Source organism: Mesoplodon bidens (assembly GCF_964165515.1).
Source record: "Mesoplodon bidens genome assembly, chromosome: 10".
Lineage (NCBI taxonomy): Eukaryota > Metazoa > Chordata > Mammalia > Artiodactyla > Ziphiidae > Mesoplodon > Mesoplodon bidens.
Genome location: NC_138172.1, coordinates 89,318,440 through 89,339,910, shown reverse-complemented (window position 1 = coordinate 89,339,910; position 21,471 = coordinate 89,318,440). Strand labels below are relative to the sequence as shown.

The window sequence follows — 21,471 nt, the reverse complement described above, 5'->3', positions numbered from 1 at the left end:
TGTTTCCACATTATTAAATTCAGATTATGTATTTCTGGCAAGAATACCACTGCAAATGATGTTGTGCACTTTTCAGGATATCCAGATTCATGATGCTGAGATGCCTGATTACAGGTGGGGTTAAATTTTTTTCACTTAATGAAGGTGGTATCTGCCAAGTTTCTCCACTGTGTAGTTACTATTTTTCTCAGTTAGTAAGCATCCTATGGGGATACACGACAAGACTATGCAAATAACCTGTTTCTCCTCATACTTTTGCCCACTAACTTTAACATTCGTTGTTGATTCTTATCTCCAATGATTATTACTGCACTGTTCTCCAGTTGGTGATTTTTCTATCTTTCCTTTTGTAGTTAGTAATTGGAATTATAAGGAAGAGCTGTGCTTTGTCCCCTATTTTTTTCAAATATTTATGTAAGTATGGATTCATGCATATTTATTCTATACTTGAAATTCCATTACTATCATTATTTATATTACTGCTCAAATTGTCCCAGATTGGCCATTGGGAGCTTCTTCAAATTGGCTTCTGTGTTCTTTAGATATACTATGAGTTTTTTGAGCATCTTCTTCCTTTCTGGTACCAGAAAATGTTTAGGCTTGTCTTGTGCTTTACTTACCTCAGTCCTAGAATCTACCATTTCTTCAAGCGTCTGTTGTTGTTTTTATGGGAGAATGGTGTTTAAACCCAAGATCTGGTCACTAGTTATGCTCACTGCTTCTGGGGTATCATCATCTGGCTTGATCTTTTACATTTCAAATGTGTGGAGTTCTGTTGGAACTGAAAAAAGTGCACTTCTGGGCTTCCCTGGTGGCACAGTGGTTAAGAATCCACCTGCCAATGCAGGGAGCATGGGTTCGAGCCCTGGTCTGGGAAGATCCCACATGCCATGGAGCAGCTAAGCCCGTGTGCCACAACTACTGAGCCTGCACACCACAACTACTGAAACGTGCATGCCTAGAGCCCGTGCTCTACAACAAGAGAAGCCACCCCAATGAGAAGCCCGTGCACCGCAACAAAGAGTAGCCCCTGCTCGCCACAACTAGAGAAAGCCCGCGCAGCAACGCAGCCAAAAAAAAATGAATAAAAAAAAGTGAATAAAGTAAACTTAAAAAAAGAGTACACTTCTGTATATACTGATGATCTTCAAATGATTCTGTAGTGGAACTCTGCTTTTCCTCCTGTTAAAATAATGCTGTTTTCTTTTTCCTTATTTTCCTCAATATTTATTAAGTCAATGGATTGAATTATCTCAATTGTCAGTATTTTTCGGAAAACTTTTTCTCATTGTTTTGATGGCTATCCTCTACTTGGCTGGATGTATAAAAGATGACAAATTAGTGCATAAATAGAAAACAAGTATTAACAGAAGCTCAAACAATTTATTATGATTATTTTTACAGTCTGTTCTGTTTTTTCCTGTTAAATACATATGTTCAATATATTTTAGGCATCTTCTGATTGTGCAGTTTTCTACTATAATGGGAAAAGCATTTATATTTTGGGTTCTGTTTGAAATACTATGACTTTCTGGTGTTCCTACCACTTAAACAAACCTGAGACCTGCACTTGTAGGCTCCATGTTCAGTCCCACATGTTCTCATCCCTGAATCTTCTCCTTCTCTTCTGTTTCATGTGTTCCTTTCCTACTATCTTTTTATTAATTGAATAATTCAATCAACAAATATTCATGGGATGCCCGTGAAGTCTCAGGCACTGGTCTACTGCAGGAGATACATCAGTGAACAAAACAGATGAAAATCTCAATCTTATTGTAGCTTTCTTTCATCCTAGTTGGAGGTTGGGTAGAGAGATAATTCACAATAAACATAAATAGAAGTAAATTATAGTATGTTAGAGATATTTTTCCCCATATTTCCTTCTGCCTGCTCCTCCCTCCTGTGCTGTTCACCAAGTCATTTCTCTCCATGGATACTGTTGGAAATCTTTAAAATAGACAATGAATGAAAGAGACCCTCTCTAGGACCTCAGCTTAATCCCCAACCAGCTGAAGGCACATGAAATGATGATGACAAGAAATTATCATTTTCCCTCATGAGGTAGTTTTTTTTTGTTTTTTTTTTGTTTTTTTTTTTTGTTTTTTTGCGGTACGCGGGCCTCTCACTGTCGTGGCCTCTCCCCTTGCGGAGCACAGGCTCCGGACGCACAGGCTCAGCAGCCATGGCTCACGGGCCCAGCCGCTCCACGGCATGTGGGATCTTCCCAGACCGGGGCACAAACCCGTGACCCCTGCATAGGCAGGCGGACTCTCAACCACTGCGCCACCAGGGAAGCCCAGGTAGTTATTTTAAAATGGCATTGTTTTCCTCTTAGGCTAGAGAAGAGTTAACGTTCTGTTTTTAAATATTGAATATTAGCTATCTAGATTAGCCTCACATAGCAGAATTTAATAAGGGTCATTGTGCTTAATTATGCTTAATAGAACCACTTATTTTAAAACACACTGATTTCATTGGTTGATTTAGCTTCCAAGTGTTTTGTAAAACAAAAAAAAACCAACTTTACCAGTACTCATTTAATGACGGAGATTGTTAGTTGTCATTGAAAATTTTAATTGTAAAATGTTTCCAAAATATAGAAAACTAACAGTTACACACACACACACACACAGACACACACACACACACCAATTACCAGCTGTTTCAGATCCTAACATTTTATTATATTTGATTCAGACTTTTTTTTTTATAAAGAAAGAATTTTAATGTTGAAGCCTCTTGTGTGTATCTCTCCATGATCCCATTTCACTCCTGTCTCCTCTGGAGTTAATGATTTATTGTTATTTCCATCGTTTTCTTATTCATTCTTTCTTCTTCTCCTGCCTTCTTCTGGATTGAGTATTAGGATTCCATTTTTATCTCCACTATTGCCTTGTTAGCTATAACTCTCTGATTGATTTGCTGATTGATTGAGTCATTGTGGCTGTTCTAGGGTTTAAATACTATTCTTTAGAGTAGTGGTATGCTGGTAATGAATTCTCTCAGCTTTGCCTGAAGTCTTTATTTTGCCCTTATTGGATAGATATTTTTCTATTTGCATTGAATCCAAATTCTAGTTCAGTTTTTCAGTGTTCTGAGGATGTCTCTTCATTACATTCTGGCTTGCATAGTTTCTGACAAGAAGTTTTCTACCATTTTTATATCTCTGCCTGTGTACAATGTCATCTCCATCCTCAACTGCTTTTAAAATTCCCTCTATTTTTTAAAAAAGAATTTATTTATAATGTGCTTTGCTGTGGTTCTTTATGTTTATTCTACCGAAGTTGATTGAGTTTCTTAAATTTTTAGTTTAGAGTTTTCATCAAATTTGGAGGAAAATCTACCATTATTTTAGGGAATCTAATTATGCATGTGTTATTCAGCTTGGTATTGTTCATTTCATGCTCATTCTCAGTGTTCTTAGCTTCTTTGCTTCATTTTGGATAGTTTCTGTTACTAGATCTTGAGCTTCATCTCTAGAAGTTCCAGTTGGGTCTTTTTCTAGTATTTTCTATTTATTTTCTCATCATGTTCATGTTTTTCGAACATGTGAAACACATTTACGATAGCTGTTTTAAAGTCCTTGTCTGCTAATTTTATCATCTCTGTCATTTGTCACTCTGTTTCATTTGGTTGATTTTTCTCCTCATCATAACTATAGTCAGTATTTTCTTTGTTGTCTGCATGTCTGGTAATTTTTGTTTGGCTGCCAGGCATTTTGAATTTCATTTTGGATTTTGTTGTGTGTTTTTATAGTGTTTTGGACTTTGTTCTGTTTTAGAGTTAAAATATTTGAAAGTGCTTTTATTTATTTATTTTTGAGGCTTTCTTTCTTTCTTTCTTTCTTTTTTTTTTTTTTTTTTTTAGCGGTACGCGGGCGTCTCACCACTGTGGCCTCTCCCGTTGCGTAGCACAGGCTCTGGACGCACAGGCTCAGCGGCCATGGCTCACAGGCCCAGCCACACCACAGTATGTGGGATCTTCCTGGACTGGGGCACAAACCCGTGTCCCCTGCATCAGCAGGCGGACTCTCAACCACTGCGCCACTAGGGAAGCCCCGAGGCTTTCTTTTTAATGTCTATTAGTATAGGTCCAGAGCAGCTTTTAGTTTAACACAAATTTTTCTCTACCACTAAGGTGGTTACCCTTATTGAGGACTCTATCCAATAATTTTTGTATTCTGAAGTCTTTCTTTTGGTTTGTAGGAACACAAACTGTTCCTGGTTCTGTGTGACTTCAAGGAGTTGTTTGTCCTACTGCTTTTCTATGATTATTTACCCAGCCTTGGGATTTAGTTTCCTCTCTTGCATTCTCAGCCAGAAATTTGAGGGCAGCCCTCTGCTGATCTTTGGAGCTCTGTCTCTGTACATCTCTCTCACTGATAATATTTAAACTTGTAAAGGTAGTTTTCTGAACTCCAATTTCTGTCTCCTCAACTTGGCAAGATCATCAGGCTCTACTTGGTTCCACTTTTCTGTGCTGTGGCCTAGAAAATGCCTCCAGGCGGTAAGATGGGCAATCATAGGACTCACCTTATTTGCCTTTCTCAAAAATCATAGTCCTGCACTAACTATTATTTCTTGTCTGATGATTGTTGTTTTATATATTTTGTCAAATTTTCTAGTTGTTTATAACATTAAGGTAATTTTTATAACAATTAATCCTTCACGTGTAGAAATGGAAGTCCTCACAATATTTTTTTTTTTTTTTTTTTGCGGTACGCGGGCCTCTCGTTGTTGTGGCCTCTCCCATTGCAGAGCACAGGCTCCGGACACGCAGGCTCAGCGGCCATGGCTCACGGGCCCAGCCGCTCCACGGCATGTGGGATCCTCCTGGACAGGGGCACGAACCCGTGTCCCCTGCATCAGCAGGCGGACTCTCAACCACTGCGCCACCAGGGAAGCCCACAATATTTCTTTTTAATTAAAATTATATGTTGTCATTAATATGGCCAGAGTCCAGAGTTAATCCTGGATATTATACGTTCCTCTACAGAAACAGACATATTGGTGGATATAATTTTGATTAGCATAGCTTGGTCAAGTTACAGAGCTAGGTTTTGGTTATATGTTATTCGATTGTAATATATATTAAAATCACCTTCTGGGGCTTCCCTGGTAAAGAAATTTTTTGTTCTAGTTTTGTTTGTATTTAAATATGTGAGTCTTGTTTCCTGCACTTTGGTCATTTGTAATAAATTCCCCCTGCAAAAAAACAGTGAAAGAAAGCAGTTTTTTTAAGTAAGACTAGGCAGTGGCATTTTCTGTTATTTCTTTTCCTGTCCCTTCTTATATACCAAATCTAGTGATTTGAGAATTTTGAAACTGCTTTGAATATTCATGAGCATCAGCTTGAGAGTTTCTTAAAACATGGAGTTATTGAGAGCTTTCGCTAGCAATTATAATAGGCATCTTGCATATTCATCACATACAATAGTTAATAGGTTATTGACGTGGAATTTTTGCTCTCTTAGCTCTACCCTGTGAGCTTGAGCCCCTTGCAACAACTTCTGTCACCAGTGGCTCCCATTTTACAATTCTTTTTCACCACACATCCCTCACCCACTTTGCCCCAACCACACGGACCACTTTGTGGTCCCTTGGGAACTATAAACATGCTCGTTCTGGGTCTTTGCACTTATAATGGTCCCTCTGCTGCAAGTGCTCTTCCTTCAGATCGCTGATCTGCGTGGCTTACTACTTGGTTCATTCAGGTCTCGTGTCATCCTGAGTTGTCCTTAACTATTCCCTGTCAGCAGTAGCAATGTCCTTTCCCAACCACTTTATCACTCCTTCCTTTGATCCTACTTTCAAACATTTTATTAGCACTTACTTTTACTTGACAATATATTCTTTATCTCTCAGTTTATTGTCTCTCACTTGAATACATTTCATGAGGGCAGAAACTTGTCTCTAGATCTGGAACAGTGTCTGGTACATAATAATACTCAACAAATACTTGCTAGAAGAAGGATGAATGAAACAGTGAATGAATGAGTGATGTTATATTTGTATTAGGACACCTGCTCGATGCACCTTCAAACTGAACATTAGAATGTAGTAGAAAATAGAAAACTCTATTTGCTCTTTAAATACTTAAAATATTAATTGATAAGTTTTATATTCAAAGTGAAAATTCCCTAATTATAACTACAGAATTTCACGTCCTATTTGACTGTAGATTGGGTGGAGTTCACTTTTCTTTTTTTAATTGATACATTTTTTAACAACTTTACTGGAGTATAATTACTTTACACTGTTGTGTTAGTTGCTGCTGTATAACAAAGTGAATCAGCTATACATATACGCGTATCCCCATATCTCCTCCCTCTTGTGTTTCCCTCCCACCCTCCCTATCCCACCCCTCTAGGTGGTCACAAAGCACTGAGCTGATCTCCCTGTGCTATGCGGCTGCTTCCCTCTAGCTATGTATTTTACATTTGGTAGTGTATATATGTCCATGCCACTCTCTCACTTCATCCCAGCTTCCCCTTCCCCCTCCCCGTGCCCTCAAGTGCATTCTCTACGTCTGCATCTTTATTCCTGTCCTGCCCCTAGGTTCTTCAGAACCGTTTTTTTTTTTTTTCTTAGATTCCATATATATGGGCTAGCATGCAATATTTGTTTTTCTCTTTCTGACTTACTTCACTCTGTATGACAGACTCTAGGTCCATCCATCTCACTACAAATGAGTCAATTTCATTTCTTTTTATGGCTGAGTTATATTCCATTTTATATATGTGCCACAACTTCTTTATCCATTCATCTGTAGATGGACACTAAGGTTGCTTCCATGTCCTGGCTATTGTAAATAGAGCTGCAATGAACATTGTGGTACATGACTCTTTTTTGAATTATGGTTTTCTCACGGTATATGCCCAGTAGTGGGATTGTTCGGTCGTATGGTAGTTCTATTTTTAGTTTTTTCTTTTTTTTTTTTTTTTTTTTTTTTTTTTTTTTTTTTTGCGGTATGTGGGCCTCTCATTGTTGTGGCCTCTCCCGTTGCGAAGCACAGGCTCCGGATGCGCAGGCTCAGCAGCCATGGCTCACGGGCCCAGCCGCTCCGCGGCATGTGGGATCTTCCCAGACCGGGGCACGAACCCGTGTCCCCTGCATCGGCAGGCGGACTCTCAACCACTGCACCACCAGGGAAGCCCTATTTTTAGTTTTTTAAGGAGCCTCCATACTGTTATCCATAGTGGCTGTATCAATTAACATTCACACCAACAGTGCAAGAGGGTTCCCTTTTCTCCACACGCTCTCCAGCATTTATTATTTGTAGATTTTTTGACGATGGCCATTCTGACTGGTGTGAGGTGATACCTCATTGTAGTTTTGATTTGCATTTCTCTAATGATTAATGATGTTGAGCATTCTTTCATATATTTGTTGGCAATCTGTGTATCTTCTTTGGAGAAATATCTGTTTAGGTCTTCTGCCCATTTTTGGATTGGGTTGTTTGTCTTTTGGTATTGAGATGCAGGAGCTGCTTGTATATTTTGGAGATTAATCCTTTGTCAGTTGCTTCATTTGCAAATATTTTCTCCCATTCTGAGGGTTGTCTTTTCATCTTGTGTATGGTTTCCTTTGCTGTGCAAAAGCTTTTAAGTTTCATTAGGTCCCATTTGTTTATTTTTGTTTTTATTTCCATTTCTCTAGGAGGTGGGTCAAAAGGATCTTGCTATGATTTATATCATAGAGTGTTCTGCCTATGTTTTCCTCTAGAAGTTTTATAGTGTCTGGCCTTACATTTAGGTCTTTAATCCATTTTGAGTTTATTTTTGTGTATGGTGTTAAGGAGTGTTCTAATTTCCTTCATTTACATATAGCTATCCAGTTTCCCCAGCACTACTTATTGAAGAGGCTGTCTTTTCTCCATTGTATATTCTTGTCTCCTTTATCAAAGATAAGGTGACCATATGTATGTGGGTTTATCTCTGGGCTTTCTATCCTGTTCCACTGACCTATATTTCTGTTTTTGTGCCAGTATCATACTGTCTTAATTACTGTAGTTTTGTAGTATAGTCTGAAGTCAGGAAGCCATATTCCTCCAGCTCTATTTTTCTTACTCAAGATTGCTTTGGCTATTCAGGGTCTTTTGTGTCCATACACATTGTGAAATTTTTTGTTCTAGTTCTGCAAAAAATGCCAGTGGTAGTTTGATGGGGATTGCACTGAATCTGTAGATTGCTCTGGGTAGTATAGTCATTTTCACAATGTTGATTTTTCCAATCCAGGAACATGGTGTATCTCTCCATCTTTTTGTATCATCTTTAATTTCTTTCATCAGTGTCTTACAGTTTTCTGCATACAGCTCTTTTGTCATCTTAGGTAGGTTTTCTCCTAAGTATTTATTCTTTTTGTTGCAGTGGTAAATTGGAGTGTTTCCTTAATTTCTTTTTCAGATTTTTCATCATTAGTGTATAGGAATGCAAGAGACTTCTGTGCATTAATTTTGTATCCTGCTACTTTACCCAATTCATTGATTAGCTCTAGTAGTTTTCTGATAGCATCTTTAGAATTCTCTATGTATAGTATCATGTCATCTGCAAACAGTGACAGTTTTACTTCTTCTTTTCTAATTGGGATTCCTTTTAGTTCTTTTTCTTCTCTGATTGCTGTGGTGAAACTTCCAAAACTATGTTGAATAATAGTGGTGAGAGTGGGCAACCTTGTCTTGTTCTGATCTTAGTGGAAATGGTTTCAGTTTTTCACCATTGAGAATGATGTTGGCTGTGGGTTTGTCATATATGGCCTTTATTATGTTGAGGTAAGTTCCCACTGTGCCTATTTTCTAGGGAGTTTTTTTCATATATGGGTGTTGAATTTTGTCTAAAGCTTTTTTTGCATCTCTTGAAATTACCATATGGTTTTTCTCCTTCAGTTTGTTAATATGGTGTATCACATTGATTGATTTGCTTATATTGAAGAATCCTTGCATTCCTGGGATAAACCCCACTTGATCATGGTGTATGATCCTTTTAATATGCTGTTGGATTCTCTTTGCTAGTATTTTGTTGAGGAGTTTTAGGTCTATGCTTATCAGTGATATTGGCCTGTAGTTTTCTTTGTGACATCTTTTTCTGGTTCTGGTATGAGGGTGATTGTGGCCTCATAGAATGAGTTTGGAAATGTTCCTCCCTCTGCTATATTTTGGAAGAGTTTGAGAAGGATAGGCGTTAGCTGTTCTCTATATGTTTGATAGAATTTGCCTGTGAAGTTGCCTGTGAAGCCCTCTGGTCCTGGGCTTTTGTTTGTTGGAAGAATTTTTTTTTTTTTTTTTTTTTTTTGCAGTACGTGGGCCTCTCTCACTGTTGTGGTCTCTCCCATTGTGGAGCACAGGCTCCGGATGACAGGCTCAGCGGCCAAGGCTCACGGGGCCAGCCGCTCTGCAGCATGTGGGCTCCTCCTAGACCGGGGCATGAACCCGTGTCCCCTGCATCAGCAGGCGGACTCTCAACCACTGTGCTGCTAGGGAAGCCCCTGTTGGAATATTTTTAATCACAGTCTCAATTTCAGTGCTTGTGACTGGTCTGTTTATATTTCTGTTTCTTCCTGGTTCAGTCTCAGAAGGTTGTGCTTTTCTAAGAATTTGTCCATTTCTTCTATGTTGTCCATTTTATTGGCATATAGTTGCTTGTAGTAATCTCTCCTGATCCTTTGTATTTCTGCAGTGTCAGTTGTTACTTCTCCTTTTTCATTTCTAATTCTATTGATTTGAGTTTTGTCCCTTTTTTTCTTGATGAGTCTGGCTAATGCTTTATCAATTTTGTTTATCTTCTCAAAGCACCAGCTTTTAGTTTTATTGATCTTTGCTACTGTTTCCCTCATTTCTTCTTCATTTATTTCAGATCTGATCTTTATGATTTCTTTCCTTTTGCTAACTTTGGGGTTTTTTGGTTCTTCTTTCTCTAATTGCTTTAGGTGTAAGGTTAAGTTGTTTATTTGAGATGTTTCTTGTTTCTTGAGGTAGTATTGTATTGCTCTGACCTTTGCTCTTAGAACTGCTTTTGCTGCATCCCATAGGTTTTGGGCCATCGTGTTTTCATTGTCCTTTGTTTCTAGGTATTTTTTGATTTCCTCTTTAATTTCTTCAGTGACCACTTGGTTATTTAGTAGCATATAATTTAGCCTCCATATGTTTTGTTTTTTACAGTTTTTTTTTTCCTGTAATTGATATCTAGGCTCATATAGCATTGTGGTCATAAAAGATACTTGATACGATTTCAATTTTCTTAGATTTATCGAGGCTTGATTTGTGACCCATGATATGATATATCCTGGAGAATGTTCTATGAGCACTTGAGAAGAAAGTGTATTCTCTTGTTTTTGGATGAAATGTCCTATAAATATCAATTAAATCCATATTGTTTAATGTGTCATTTAAAGCCTGTGTTTCCTTATTTATTTTCATTTTGGTAGATCTGTCCATTGTTGAAAGTGGGGTGTTAAAGTCCCCTACTATGATTGTGTTACAGTTGTTAGCATTTGCCTTATGTATTGAGGTGCTCCTATATTGGGTGCATAAATATTTACAATTGTTACATCTTCTTCCTGGATTGATACCTTGATCATTATGTAGTGTCCTCCTTTGTCTCTTGAAATAGTGTTTATTTTAAAGTCTATTTTGTCTGATATGAGAATTGCTATTCCAGCTTTCTTTTGGTTTCCATTTGCGTGGAATATCTTTTTCCATCCCCTCACTTTCAGTCTGTATGTGTCCCTACGTCTCAATTGGGTCTCTTGTAGACAGCATATATATGGGTCTTGTTTTTTTATCCATTCAGCCAATCTGTGTCTTTTGGTGGGAGCATTTAGTCCATTTACATTTAAGGTAATTATCAATATGTATGTTCCTATTACCATTTTCTTAATTGTTTGGGGCTTGTTATTGTAGGTGTTTTCCTTCTCTTGTGTTTCCTGCCTAGGGAAGCTCCTTTAGCATTTGTTGTAAAGCTGGTTTGGTGGTGCTGAATCTCTTAGCTTTTGCTCTCTGTAAAGGTTTTAATTTTTCCATCGAATCTGAATGAGATCCTTGCTGGGTAGAGTAATCTTGGTTGTAGGTTTTTCCCTTTCATCACTTTAAATACGTCCTGCCACTCCCTTCTGGCTTGCAGAGTTTCTGCTGAAAGATCAGCTGTTAACATTATGGGGATTCCCTTGTGTGTTATTTGTTGCTTTTCCCTTGCTGCTTTCAATATTTTTTCTTTGTATTTAATTTTTGATAGTTTGATTAATATGTGTCTTGGCATGTTTCTCCTTGGATTTAACCTGTGTTGGAGTTTCTGAGCTTCCTGGACTTGATTGACTGTTTCCTTTCCCGTATTAGGGAAGTTTTCAACTATAATCTCTTCAAATATTTTCTCAGTCCCTTTCTTTTTCTCTTCTTCTGGGACCCCTATAATTAGAATGTTTGTGCATTTAATGTTGTCCCAGAGGTCTCTGAGACTGTCTTCAATTCTTTTCATTCTTTTTTCTTTATTTTGCTCTGCAGTAGTTATTTCCAGTATTTTATCTTCCAGGTCACTTATCCATTCTTCTGCCTCAGTTATTCTTCTACTGCTTCCTTCTAGAGAATTTTTAATTGCATTTATTGTGTTGGTCATCATTGTGTGTTTGCTGTTTCGTTCTTCTAGGTCCTTGTTAACGTTTCTTGTATTTTCTCCATTCCATTTCCAAGATTTTGGATCATCTTTACTATCATTACTCTGAATTCTTTTTCAGGTAGACTGCCCATTTCTTCTTCATTTGTTTGGTCTGGTGGGTTTTTACCTTGCTCCTTCATCTGCTGTGTGTTTCTCTGTCTTCTCATTTTGCTTAACTTACTGTGTTTGGGGTCTCCTTTTCACAGGCTGCAGGTTCGTAGTTCTCGTTCTTTTTGGTGTCTGCCCCCAGTGGATAAGGTTGGTTCAGTTAGTTGTATAGGCTTCCTTGTGGGGGGGGGACTGGTGCCTGTGTTTGGGTGAATGAGGCTGGATCTTGCCTTTCCGGTAGGCAGGACCACGTCTGGTGGTGTGTTTTGGGGTGTTTGTGGCCTTATTATGATTTTAGGCAGCCTCTCTGCTAATGGGTGCATTTGTGTGCCTGTCTTGCTCGTTGTTTGGCACATGGTGTCCAGCACTGTAGCTTGCTGGTTGTTGAGTGGAGCTGGATCTTAGCATTGGAGTTGGAGATCTCTGGGAGAGCTCTCGCTGATTGATAATACATGTGGCCGGGGTGTCTCTGATGGTCCACTGTCCTGAACTCGGCTCTCTCACCTCAGAGGCTCAGGCCTGACCAAGGCTGTGTCTGCCACACAACTTTTGGCAAGTCTGAGGTCTTCTGCCAGCGTTCAGTAGGTCTTCTGTAGTTGTTCCAATGTAGATGTATTTTTGATGTATTTTTGGGGACTAAGCTGATCTCCACGTCTTACCTCTCTACCATCTTGAAGGTCCTCTCTCTTCACACTATTCAGTTTTGAAATGTTCCTTACTCACAGATCAATCAAGGAAAAGCTTAAGGGCAGATTTAGGGAAATCTTCCATTACTCTGGTTGCTAGCGGATCCACATTTCATCTGGAAAGGACATAAATCTGGCAATCTCACTGCAGGCCTAGCCTGTGCACCTGTTTTTCCTTTGTGCTTAGTCTGTTTCATTTGCTCATAGCGGGCCCTCTGCAGAGGCCTTACCCCTGGCCCTTGAGAGCAGAGATCCTCGTGAAACGGCTGAGCCGACACCTGAGCTTGGTACGTGCGCTGAAGCTCCTCACAGAACCCTCAACTCAAGATGGTGGCGGACCGTGTGCAGAGACACTGTGTATGCATGGAATTCACTTTTGAGAAAGACCTTTAGGACCAGAAAACGTTAATCATAAAAATATTCTGTTCTTGTGAAGATTTAAGTTTTATTTGTTCTTCATTCTGTAGTTGAGTTCAGTGGCCAAAATAACACAAAATCTTTTGGCTTCTTTAATTTTCTTTACCCTTTAAACTATTCTGTAGCTCTTTAAGTTTGTCATGGAATCTAGATAAATTTCTGTCCATCAGCATGATCAGCTCATATTAGTCTTTTCTGAGAACAGGTCCTGCATTACAGGTATCTGTCTATTCTTTCCTCTTCCTACTTCCTTTTATATCTGTACTATTTGGTCTGCTGGGAGTTGAGCCTCTTGTGCTTTCTTTTAATAATAAGGTAACATCTCTCCCCACATCCTACTGAAATACCAGAGAGTCCTTTCACAGACGCAGCCGTCTGTATTCTCTCTAGGAGTGTTTAAAAAACCCGTATATGGAGTAGAACACACTGGTATTAAGAGGATAAACTTAATCTGTTGCATTGAGGCGTATTGCAGATTTTGGAGCCTGAGGAGTCAGATACCTTGTTTTCAGAAAGCGTGTCATCATTTTGTGGTGTTTAATTTGTTTTTAGCCTTCCATTATTTCCAAATTCTTATGGAAGTATGGAAATAAGCAATTTTTATCTGATTATGACCTTCGAAAAGAAATAAACAGGTTGTTTTTATTTAGCAGCAACGTTATCAATTTATGCCAACAACAGTTTTTCTGAGTATGACTGCCAGGATGTCAGATGTCAGGATGCTCTGGAAATACTGTCTCTTTGTTAACTCTTATTATTCAAGCACTAAAAAACATCATTTTAAAGTTTAATTGATTTATGGGTAATTGGTCCATCTGAACCTACGTGTACGCGGAAGGTCTTACTTCTAAGTAAAAGATGGTTTTTATTCACTTGCCATGCTATCCAACAATCACTATAGGGTAATAAGGAACTTTGAGTAAGATTGCTTAGAAGTTAAGATGCTATGCAACAAACTTTGCAACATTCAAGCTACCTTTTCATATTTTCCAAAGAAAATTCATTTTGATATTTCCTTATTGCCTAATGCAGAACCTTGTACACTGCTGTGTACACTCCATGTGTGTGTGTGTATGCATGTGCATACATGTATGTTTATATATACCTTTGTGGGGACAAGGAAGAGGTGCTTGTCAAATGTTAGCTAAATTAAACTTAATTAGTCATTTTTACTGAACGCAATTATATTAAATTGATTAATGGAACCAAAGTTTATTGAGTGCTTCCTATGTGCTAAGCACTATAATAGGTCCTAGGCATATGTGTATTAGGAAGATTTTTGCATCTCTGCCCAGAAGATGCTTGCATCTTATCAGGTGACACAAACAATTAAACCAATAATTATAACATACTGTATTACAGAATTTTGTGCAAGATGCTTGGAAGCACAGGAGAGGAGCATCTGAATTAGTCTGGTTGGTCAGGAAAGTTTCCTGGAAGAGGTCTTCATTATGCAAGAAGAGTGAAAGGCATTTTAGGCAGAGGGAACAGCAAATGACGAAGCACAGAGTTCTGACTATGGTGTCGTCCAGTGTTGGGTTTGCCTGCAGTAGTGGTTGTGTTGTGAGAATGTAAGGGAGAACGTTCTTGACCTTAGAAGCTATATACTGACATATTTAGAGGTAAAGTGCCCTAATGTCTGCAACTAATTCTCAGATGGTTCAGGAAAAAAAACAAACTTGTATTTGTGGATGTGGAGAGAGGGCTCACACATGTGACAAAATATTATTCCTGGGTTTAGGTGAAAGAGGTACAGGGATTTGTTGTACTATTCTTGAAACTTTTCTTGAAACTTAGCACTGTTCAAATAAAAAGGGGAGGGCTTCCCTGGTGGCACAGTGGTTACGAATCCGCCTGCTAATGCAGGGGACACAGGTTCGAGCCCTGGTCCGGGAAGATCCCACATACCATGGAACACCTAAGCCCGTGCGCCACAACTACTGAGCCTGTGCTCTGGAGCCCACGAGCCACAACTGCTGAAGCCCACATGCCACAGCTACTGAAGCCCATGCACCTAGAGCCTGCGCTCCGCAACAAGAGAAGTCACCACAATGAGAAGCCCGCACACCACAACGAAGAGTAGCCCCTGCTCACCACAACTAGAGAAAGCCCGTGTGCAGCAACGAAGACCCAACGCAGCCAAAAATAAATAAATAAATAAATAAATAAATAAATATTAAAAGGAAAGAAAACCCTTCAGGTCACTAATAAACTTTTTTCAAAAGTTTTAAAAAGTAGTATAAACATGATGTAATTGCAGAATTACCTAATTAATAACTGTCTTCTATGGTGGCCTATTAATTGGGTATTTATCAGTGATAGATCATTATTCTATAAAAGATAGCCTTGACTGGATCTGCTGTGATGCTATCTTTAATAAAATTGTTATTTAAGTCCTTTTTTACCAAAATGGGAAACATAAGACCATTGAGTATCTAATAACAGGATCAGAAGGGACCAAAGGAGTTATATTGTCTAATTCACTATTAAATGAATAAGCTAAGGGCTTCCCTGGTGGCGCAGTGGTTGAGAATCCGCCTGCCAATGCAGGGGACACGGGTTCGTGCCCCGGTCTGGGAAGATCCCACATGCCGTGGAGCGGCTGGGCCCGTGAGCCATGGCCGCTGAGCCTGTGCGCCCGGAGCCTGTGCTCCGCAACGGGAGAGGCCACAGCAGTGAGAGGCCTGCGTACCGCCAAAAAAAAAAAAAAAAGAATAAGCTAAATAGGTAGAAGGCTGCCTGTGTATATTATTACTTAGAAACATTGCCATTGAAGAAATTTCCATGACCTTTCAAATGCTTAAACAGAGGGTCATATTCATTTGTGAATTGTCTAAGATTATTTTTTAAGAAGAAAGAGCCCATGAAAATCTAGTTAATATACACTGTGACCCTTAAAAGAGAGAATGGGGAATTAAGAGCAGAGAATGTAATGCATATTAAATAAACATTACAGATAATGTATAATTCATGTTCCTTATTGGCCATAGAAGAAAATGGATAATGAGGGCTGGGATGGATGGTGGTGAAAGACTAGGGGATGGAATTGTGGGAGGAGGGAAAGGCAAGGCTAGTAATGGAGAGCACAATATCATAGAGGAAGAGAGAGAACACATCTTCTGAGGAAGAAAGATATAGCAGACTTTGAGGTGATTTTTTTTTTTTATTGAAGTATATTTGGTTTACAATGTTATGTTAGTTTCTGGTATATAGCAAAGTAATTCGGTTATACATATATATGTGTGAGAGTGTATGTGTGTGTATATTCTTTTTTCATATTCTTTTCCATTATGGTTTATTATGGGATATTGAATATAGTTCCCTGTGCTATACAGTAAGACCTGGTTGTTTATCTATTTTATATATAGTAGTTTGATTCTGCTAATCCCAAACTCCTATTTTATCCCTCCCCACTGCCTTTCCCCTTTGGTAACCATAAGTTTGTTTTCTCTGTCTGTGAGTCTGTTTTCTGTTTTATAAATAAGTTCATTTGTGTCATATTTTAGATTTCACATATAAGTGCAATCATATGGTATTTGTCTGACTTACTTCACTTAGTATGATAATCTCTGGGTCCATCCATGCTGCTGCAAATGGTATTATTTAACTCTTTTTTCATGGCTGAGTAATATTCCATTGTGTATGTGTATGTACCACATCTTATCCATTTATCTGTCGAACATTTAGATTGCTTCCATGTCTTGGCTATTGTAAATAGTGCTGCTATGGACATAGGGGTGCATGTATCTTTGAATTATAGTTTTCTCTGGATATACATCCAGGAGTGGGATTGCTGGGACATATGGCAACTCTATTTTTAGTTTTTTGAGAAACCTCCATACTGTTTTCCATAGTGGCTGTACCAGTTTACATTCCCACCAACAGGGTAGGAGGATTCCCTTTTCTCCACGTGAGGTGATTTTTTTAATAATTATGTTTAATTGATGTAGATTTTCTTACCATCTAGTGTTTTTTAACTATTGATCCACTTAATCACTGTTTACAGTTTTTATATTTTTATAATCTCTGTTTTTAGAGACTCTACTCATGGAATAATTGCAACAATTTATTATGATGGAAATTTTCCCCAGTGATAAAGCAAAAGCTACCAGAGAAATATCACTTCTCTGACCAGATAAAATCAATCTTCACCCATATTTTAATTTGTTACAATGAAGCTCATGCACAGGAAGAGTTATAGTGAGTCATAATCTTTTGAACTTGAGTTTTGGCAAAGTTTGGTTTTTCAGAAAGGATTTTCTTTGTTGTGAGACTATTTTACTGAGAATATGATCTTTCTTTTATTATTAACCTTTTATGTCTTCTTTATGTTTTCCATCCTCTGTCATCTCAAATTACTATGAAGCAGAGATCAGAATGCAGCTGTTGTAGCTGCTCTCTATTCAGGGAAAAGTAGTGTTAGAACTGTAGGCTGATCTGTAATTACTTGGGTAAAATGATAATGGATTCCAATAACTTAACTTTTTGAAGCGTTTTCCTTTGGAAGATGTATTTCATTTCTTCCTAGTGTTTGCTTTTTTTTTTTAACCAAAATTAACACAACAAAAGGATGATAGATGATCTTATGAGCCTAATGTTCATTAGAAAAGTCAGATACACTGAATAATTTAAGGAACATGAACAAAAGTCAGGTAGATGAACAATTTTAGGAAAAAGTAAGATTCCTCCTTGGATGTTTAAAAAAAGCCTCATTCCTGTCTCCTGAATTTCTCCACACCACTTTCTTTTTTTGCATGTATTTATTACAGGCATGGGAGTTTTTAATGGGCATTCACTTCTCTTATCTCAATTCTTCCTGCCTGTTTCTCCTTTTTATTTTCATGTGTTTGTTTTTCTGGCATGTATTAGTCAAAATCCATGTTACAGTGTAGATGGGGGTCTATCTCATTGGGGTTGACATCATACCCACGACAAGCCAGTTCAGTTCGCCCTTGATCTTGGTTTCTAAGGCTGTGTTCTCCAGTACCCATCCGCCTCCACATCACCACTGATAGGGATGTATATGAAGTTCCCAGGATGTCTGTCAAGTGTCCCCTCACCGGCGCCTGAGTAATAGCCAATCTTAGATCTCAGAAGTTTAATGATGAATCCATATCCGTCATAAGCTGGAAAAGCTGCAGGGCACATAGTAGGTAAGGGCTTACTAAATGTTTGATGGATGAATAAAGAAATGAATGTGCAGAGGAATGTAGCTCAGAACTGAAGTCCTTAAGGAACGAAGCTGTTTAGGCAAGCACTTCTGTCCATAAGTATAGCCAGTTAAGGGTGCAGCTCAAAGCATGCACGTGTGTCCCAATATCCATTAGTGATTACAGACTGCAGCCTTCGGTTTCCCTGGTGAATTCATATGCAAGCTGACCTCTGACAGGCACTGCTTGCGCTATGAATAATCACAGGACTTCGGGATTCCACACTGAGCTTCCCTTTTACTATGAAACGGCTTTCTGTGGCCTAACTGTGGGAGGGATCAGCTCTCATTAGAATGAATGCTTGAAATATAACCTTACAACCCTGAACTTTCTCACGTTAAGAGCAAAATCATCTTTGACAAATTTTTGGATTGAATTGGCAAGGCACAGTTCTTCTCAAGTCCAGGGATTTCGCATTTTGCACATGCTTTCTTATTTCATTGTGTTTTAAACCAGGTTGCTATTATAGAGAGCATTTTAGCAGCCTTGATCTTGGAGACATCAAGACCATTATTCCTGTTGTTGCTGATGTAGTGTTACAGCTGCTTCCTCTTCATGTGATTTAATTTGAAGTTTCAGCCCACCAGGGGGCTGCTGGTCCCCACCTATGCAGCTTGAAGAGCTGGATGCTGTTTTCTGCATGGCTGTTATTCCTATTCCTATTCATAGCGATTTTTCCCCTTCTATATTCATCTAGCAACAGCAAGGCACTGTTCCAGGAACTCGCTCTCTCTACATAAGGCGTAACATGGAACCATTTGGATGGAAAAATTATAAATTAAAATTATTCTGTTCATTTTAAAATATTCATATTGTGTTGCTCAGATGCCAGTAACTGGAAAATCATGGATAATGTCCTGTTTTTATAACCTCTTTCAGAGTGTTTTAAAATCCATTTATGTTGTTACTTAGCCATCTCTTTCCTGGAGTGGATTTTGTGATAAGATTTTTTTAAAAAAAGGTTGTATGAGTCCAGGGTCTGATGGCATATGTAATATTAAAATACAGATAATACCACTAATTGCAACCAGTTTTTTTCAATAGAAAAATATTTACTCCATGTACAGAGAATATTTATAAAACTACAGAGCTACAAAGGTAGCCTGTGGACATGCCAAATTATTTACTTTGAGGATAGAACTTTTTATTAAATGATTAAAACTAAGCAAAGGTTTATTAATTTCTGAAACTACATATTTAAATTAAGAAATCCCATATATTCATAACATTATTGATTTTCAAATACTAAAAACATCTCTAACTTTTAAAATAGAGCTGTTTTTTGATGTCTCCTGTTCTTTAATTTTGGGAAACTAATTTTATTTCTATCCTTGTATTTTCCATGTTGTCTGGGTGTGGGTGAGGACGTGCTTGTCTCAGAAAGATAGTAAAGTGGGGAAAAGTGAACATGTTTTTATGGAGGTTGGCTAGTTTGTTGATAAAGTAAATATATCTCTTCTTCTAAAGGAAAGAATAGTGACTGGAGATGTTAGCTTCATGTATTGATATATTTTTCCACCTCTGTGGAACATGTTAGAGAGTAAAGATCTTTCCTCTTTGCTTCTTTGTTCTGTAAGTTTTAAGTTCACATTCACATAGAAGCTATGTGTTCTATTTGTTGTCTCTCTTGGCTAGGAATATTTAAATGTATTTTTGAAATTATTCTGTTCTGTCAACTAAAGACAATTTAAAATTTTAATTTTAAGACTCTTCCTAGAAACTTCTCCTTTTGGTTCAGGCTATCTTCTTTGTTTGTGTGCCTTGTGTGTGTGTTGAGGTTCTTCAGAAGCTACAAATCACGTTAGCATGAACAAATTTCACAGGCCCATTTCACTGTTTATTTTAGCCTTGTGAATCATTTGGCCTTTTAAAACAGGCTAATCCTTTAATTGAATATGCCTTCAGAAAGATTCTGTGTGCCCTGAAAACTTGGGTGGCTCTTGCTAACTCTGCTTTATTTATTTTAAGTAATACTAGGTGATCCAGAAGTATTTCCTTTCAATTTCTGGAAGAATGTTATTGCAGGCCGGTAATATTGGAAGTCAGGATTCTTTATAACAACAACAACATGGAAACATAGATACATTTTTATAAAGTCTGATTGATGGAAAATAGGATTTAACCTGTTCTATTTTTAGTAAACAGCTTTTTCAACACAGATGCTTAGTTTATACAGCAGCCAACTTCTTTGAATGCAGCAATATAATACACTCTGTTCTTAATTGAATTAAAACAAATTAGCATGGTTACTACAGGAGAAATGGGTACCTCATAATTAATAATTTGTGAGTCAAACTTTAACAACACTTGACATTTTCCTTGGGTCGGTGACAGACTGATTAGTGAGTTAACTGCTGATAGTACCTATTTTGTGGAGTGACTGTTTCAGTTCCGGGGCTTTTGCTATTCAATAAACTAGGTATTGTCTGTGATGGGACTAAAGCTTTAGTCTTGATCAAAGTGCTTTGGAGGAAGCATGGTTGAACTGATTGGCTGTGAATGTTAATCACTCCATAGGACGCACTGATAATTTACAGCATTGTTGTAACTCTCTGGTTTTCATAAAATGAACTTAATGACCCAGTGCCACCATGGGATAAGCTGCTTTTTCTCTGCAATTGAATACCCAGGCTGCCTGCATATCAGTGTTGAGAAATACTGCATTAAAAAGAGTGAGCAGCTGTATGATGAAGGAAACGGCTCTGCAACAGATTTGTTAATTATCTCCTTTGATTCACAGAGGGTGTTTGTGAAATATGGTTGACCAGTGAAGACACAGGGGCTTATGGCAGAGATATTGGCACCAGTCTTCCCGCACTGCTATGGAAACTGGTTGAAGTGATTCCTGAGGGAGCAATGCTGAGGCTTGGCATGACAAATCCGCCCTATATTTTAGAGCATCTGGAGGTAAGGAAAAGCACCCCATTTCCATGCTGACACAGAGACGAACCAATCCAGACAACGTGGCAGCCTCAGCACCATCACATGAGTTTCACTTAAAACCACTTTCACATTTTTTTTTTGTGGTCCCACGTTACTGAGAATGAATCGGGAATTTCAAGTCCCTTCTTTGTCAGTCTGCACATCTTGTTTCTGCTTCCTCACCATTAATTAGTGTTGCCTAGATTTTCCAGTATTTGCCATCTTGTCCCAGTTCTTTGTTTCTTCCTTACAGCCCTTCAGTTTTCCAATGCATAAATTTGCCTCAGTGCCTCTGTCTATAACCCTTGTCTATTTCAGGACTGCTACTAGTTGCATTGATTTTGCAACCAACTGTGAACATTGCATTATCTGAACGACTGTTAGCCCTACCAATAAGGATACTGTGCAGTGGAGTTTAAGGGTGTTTTAAATTTGATTCTTTTGTCTGGCGATAGTTAGGGGAAAGATGAAATCAAGGAGACGT

General features: G+C 38.3%; 1 protein-coding gene across 8 annotated transcripts in view; it reads left to right on the top strand.

Moving 5' to 3' along the window:
* The window catches only part of CDKAL1 (CDKAL1 threonylcarbamoyladenosine tRNA methylthiotransferase), a 661,934-nt gene that overhangs the window by 361,508 nt on the left and 278,955 nt on the right, over window positions 1-21,471 (top strand). For all 8 annotated transcript variants that reach the window (XM_081245696.1, XM_081245693.1, XM_081245699.1 and 5 more), the window contains one exon: window positions 20,806-20,972. In XM_081245696.1, coding sequence (XP_081101822.1) covers window positions 20,806-20,972 — 167 coding nt within the window. The remainder of the gene's footprint in view (window positions 1-20,805; window positions 20,973-21,471) is intronic.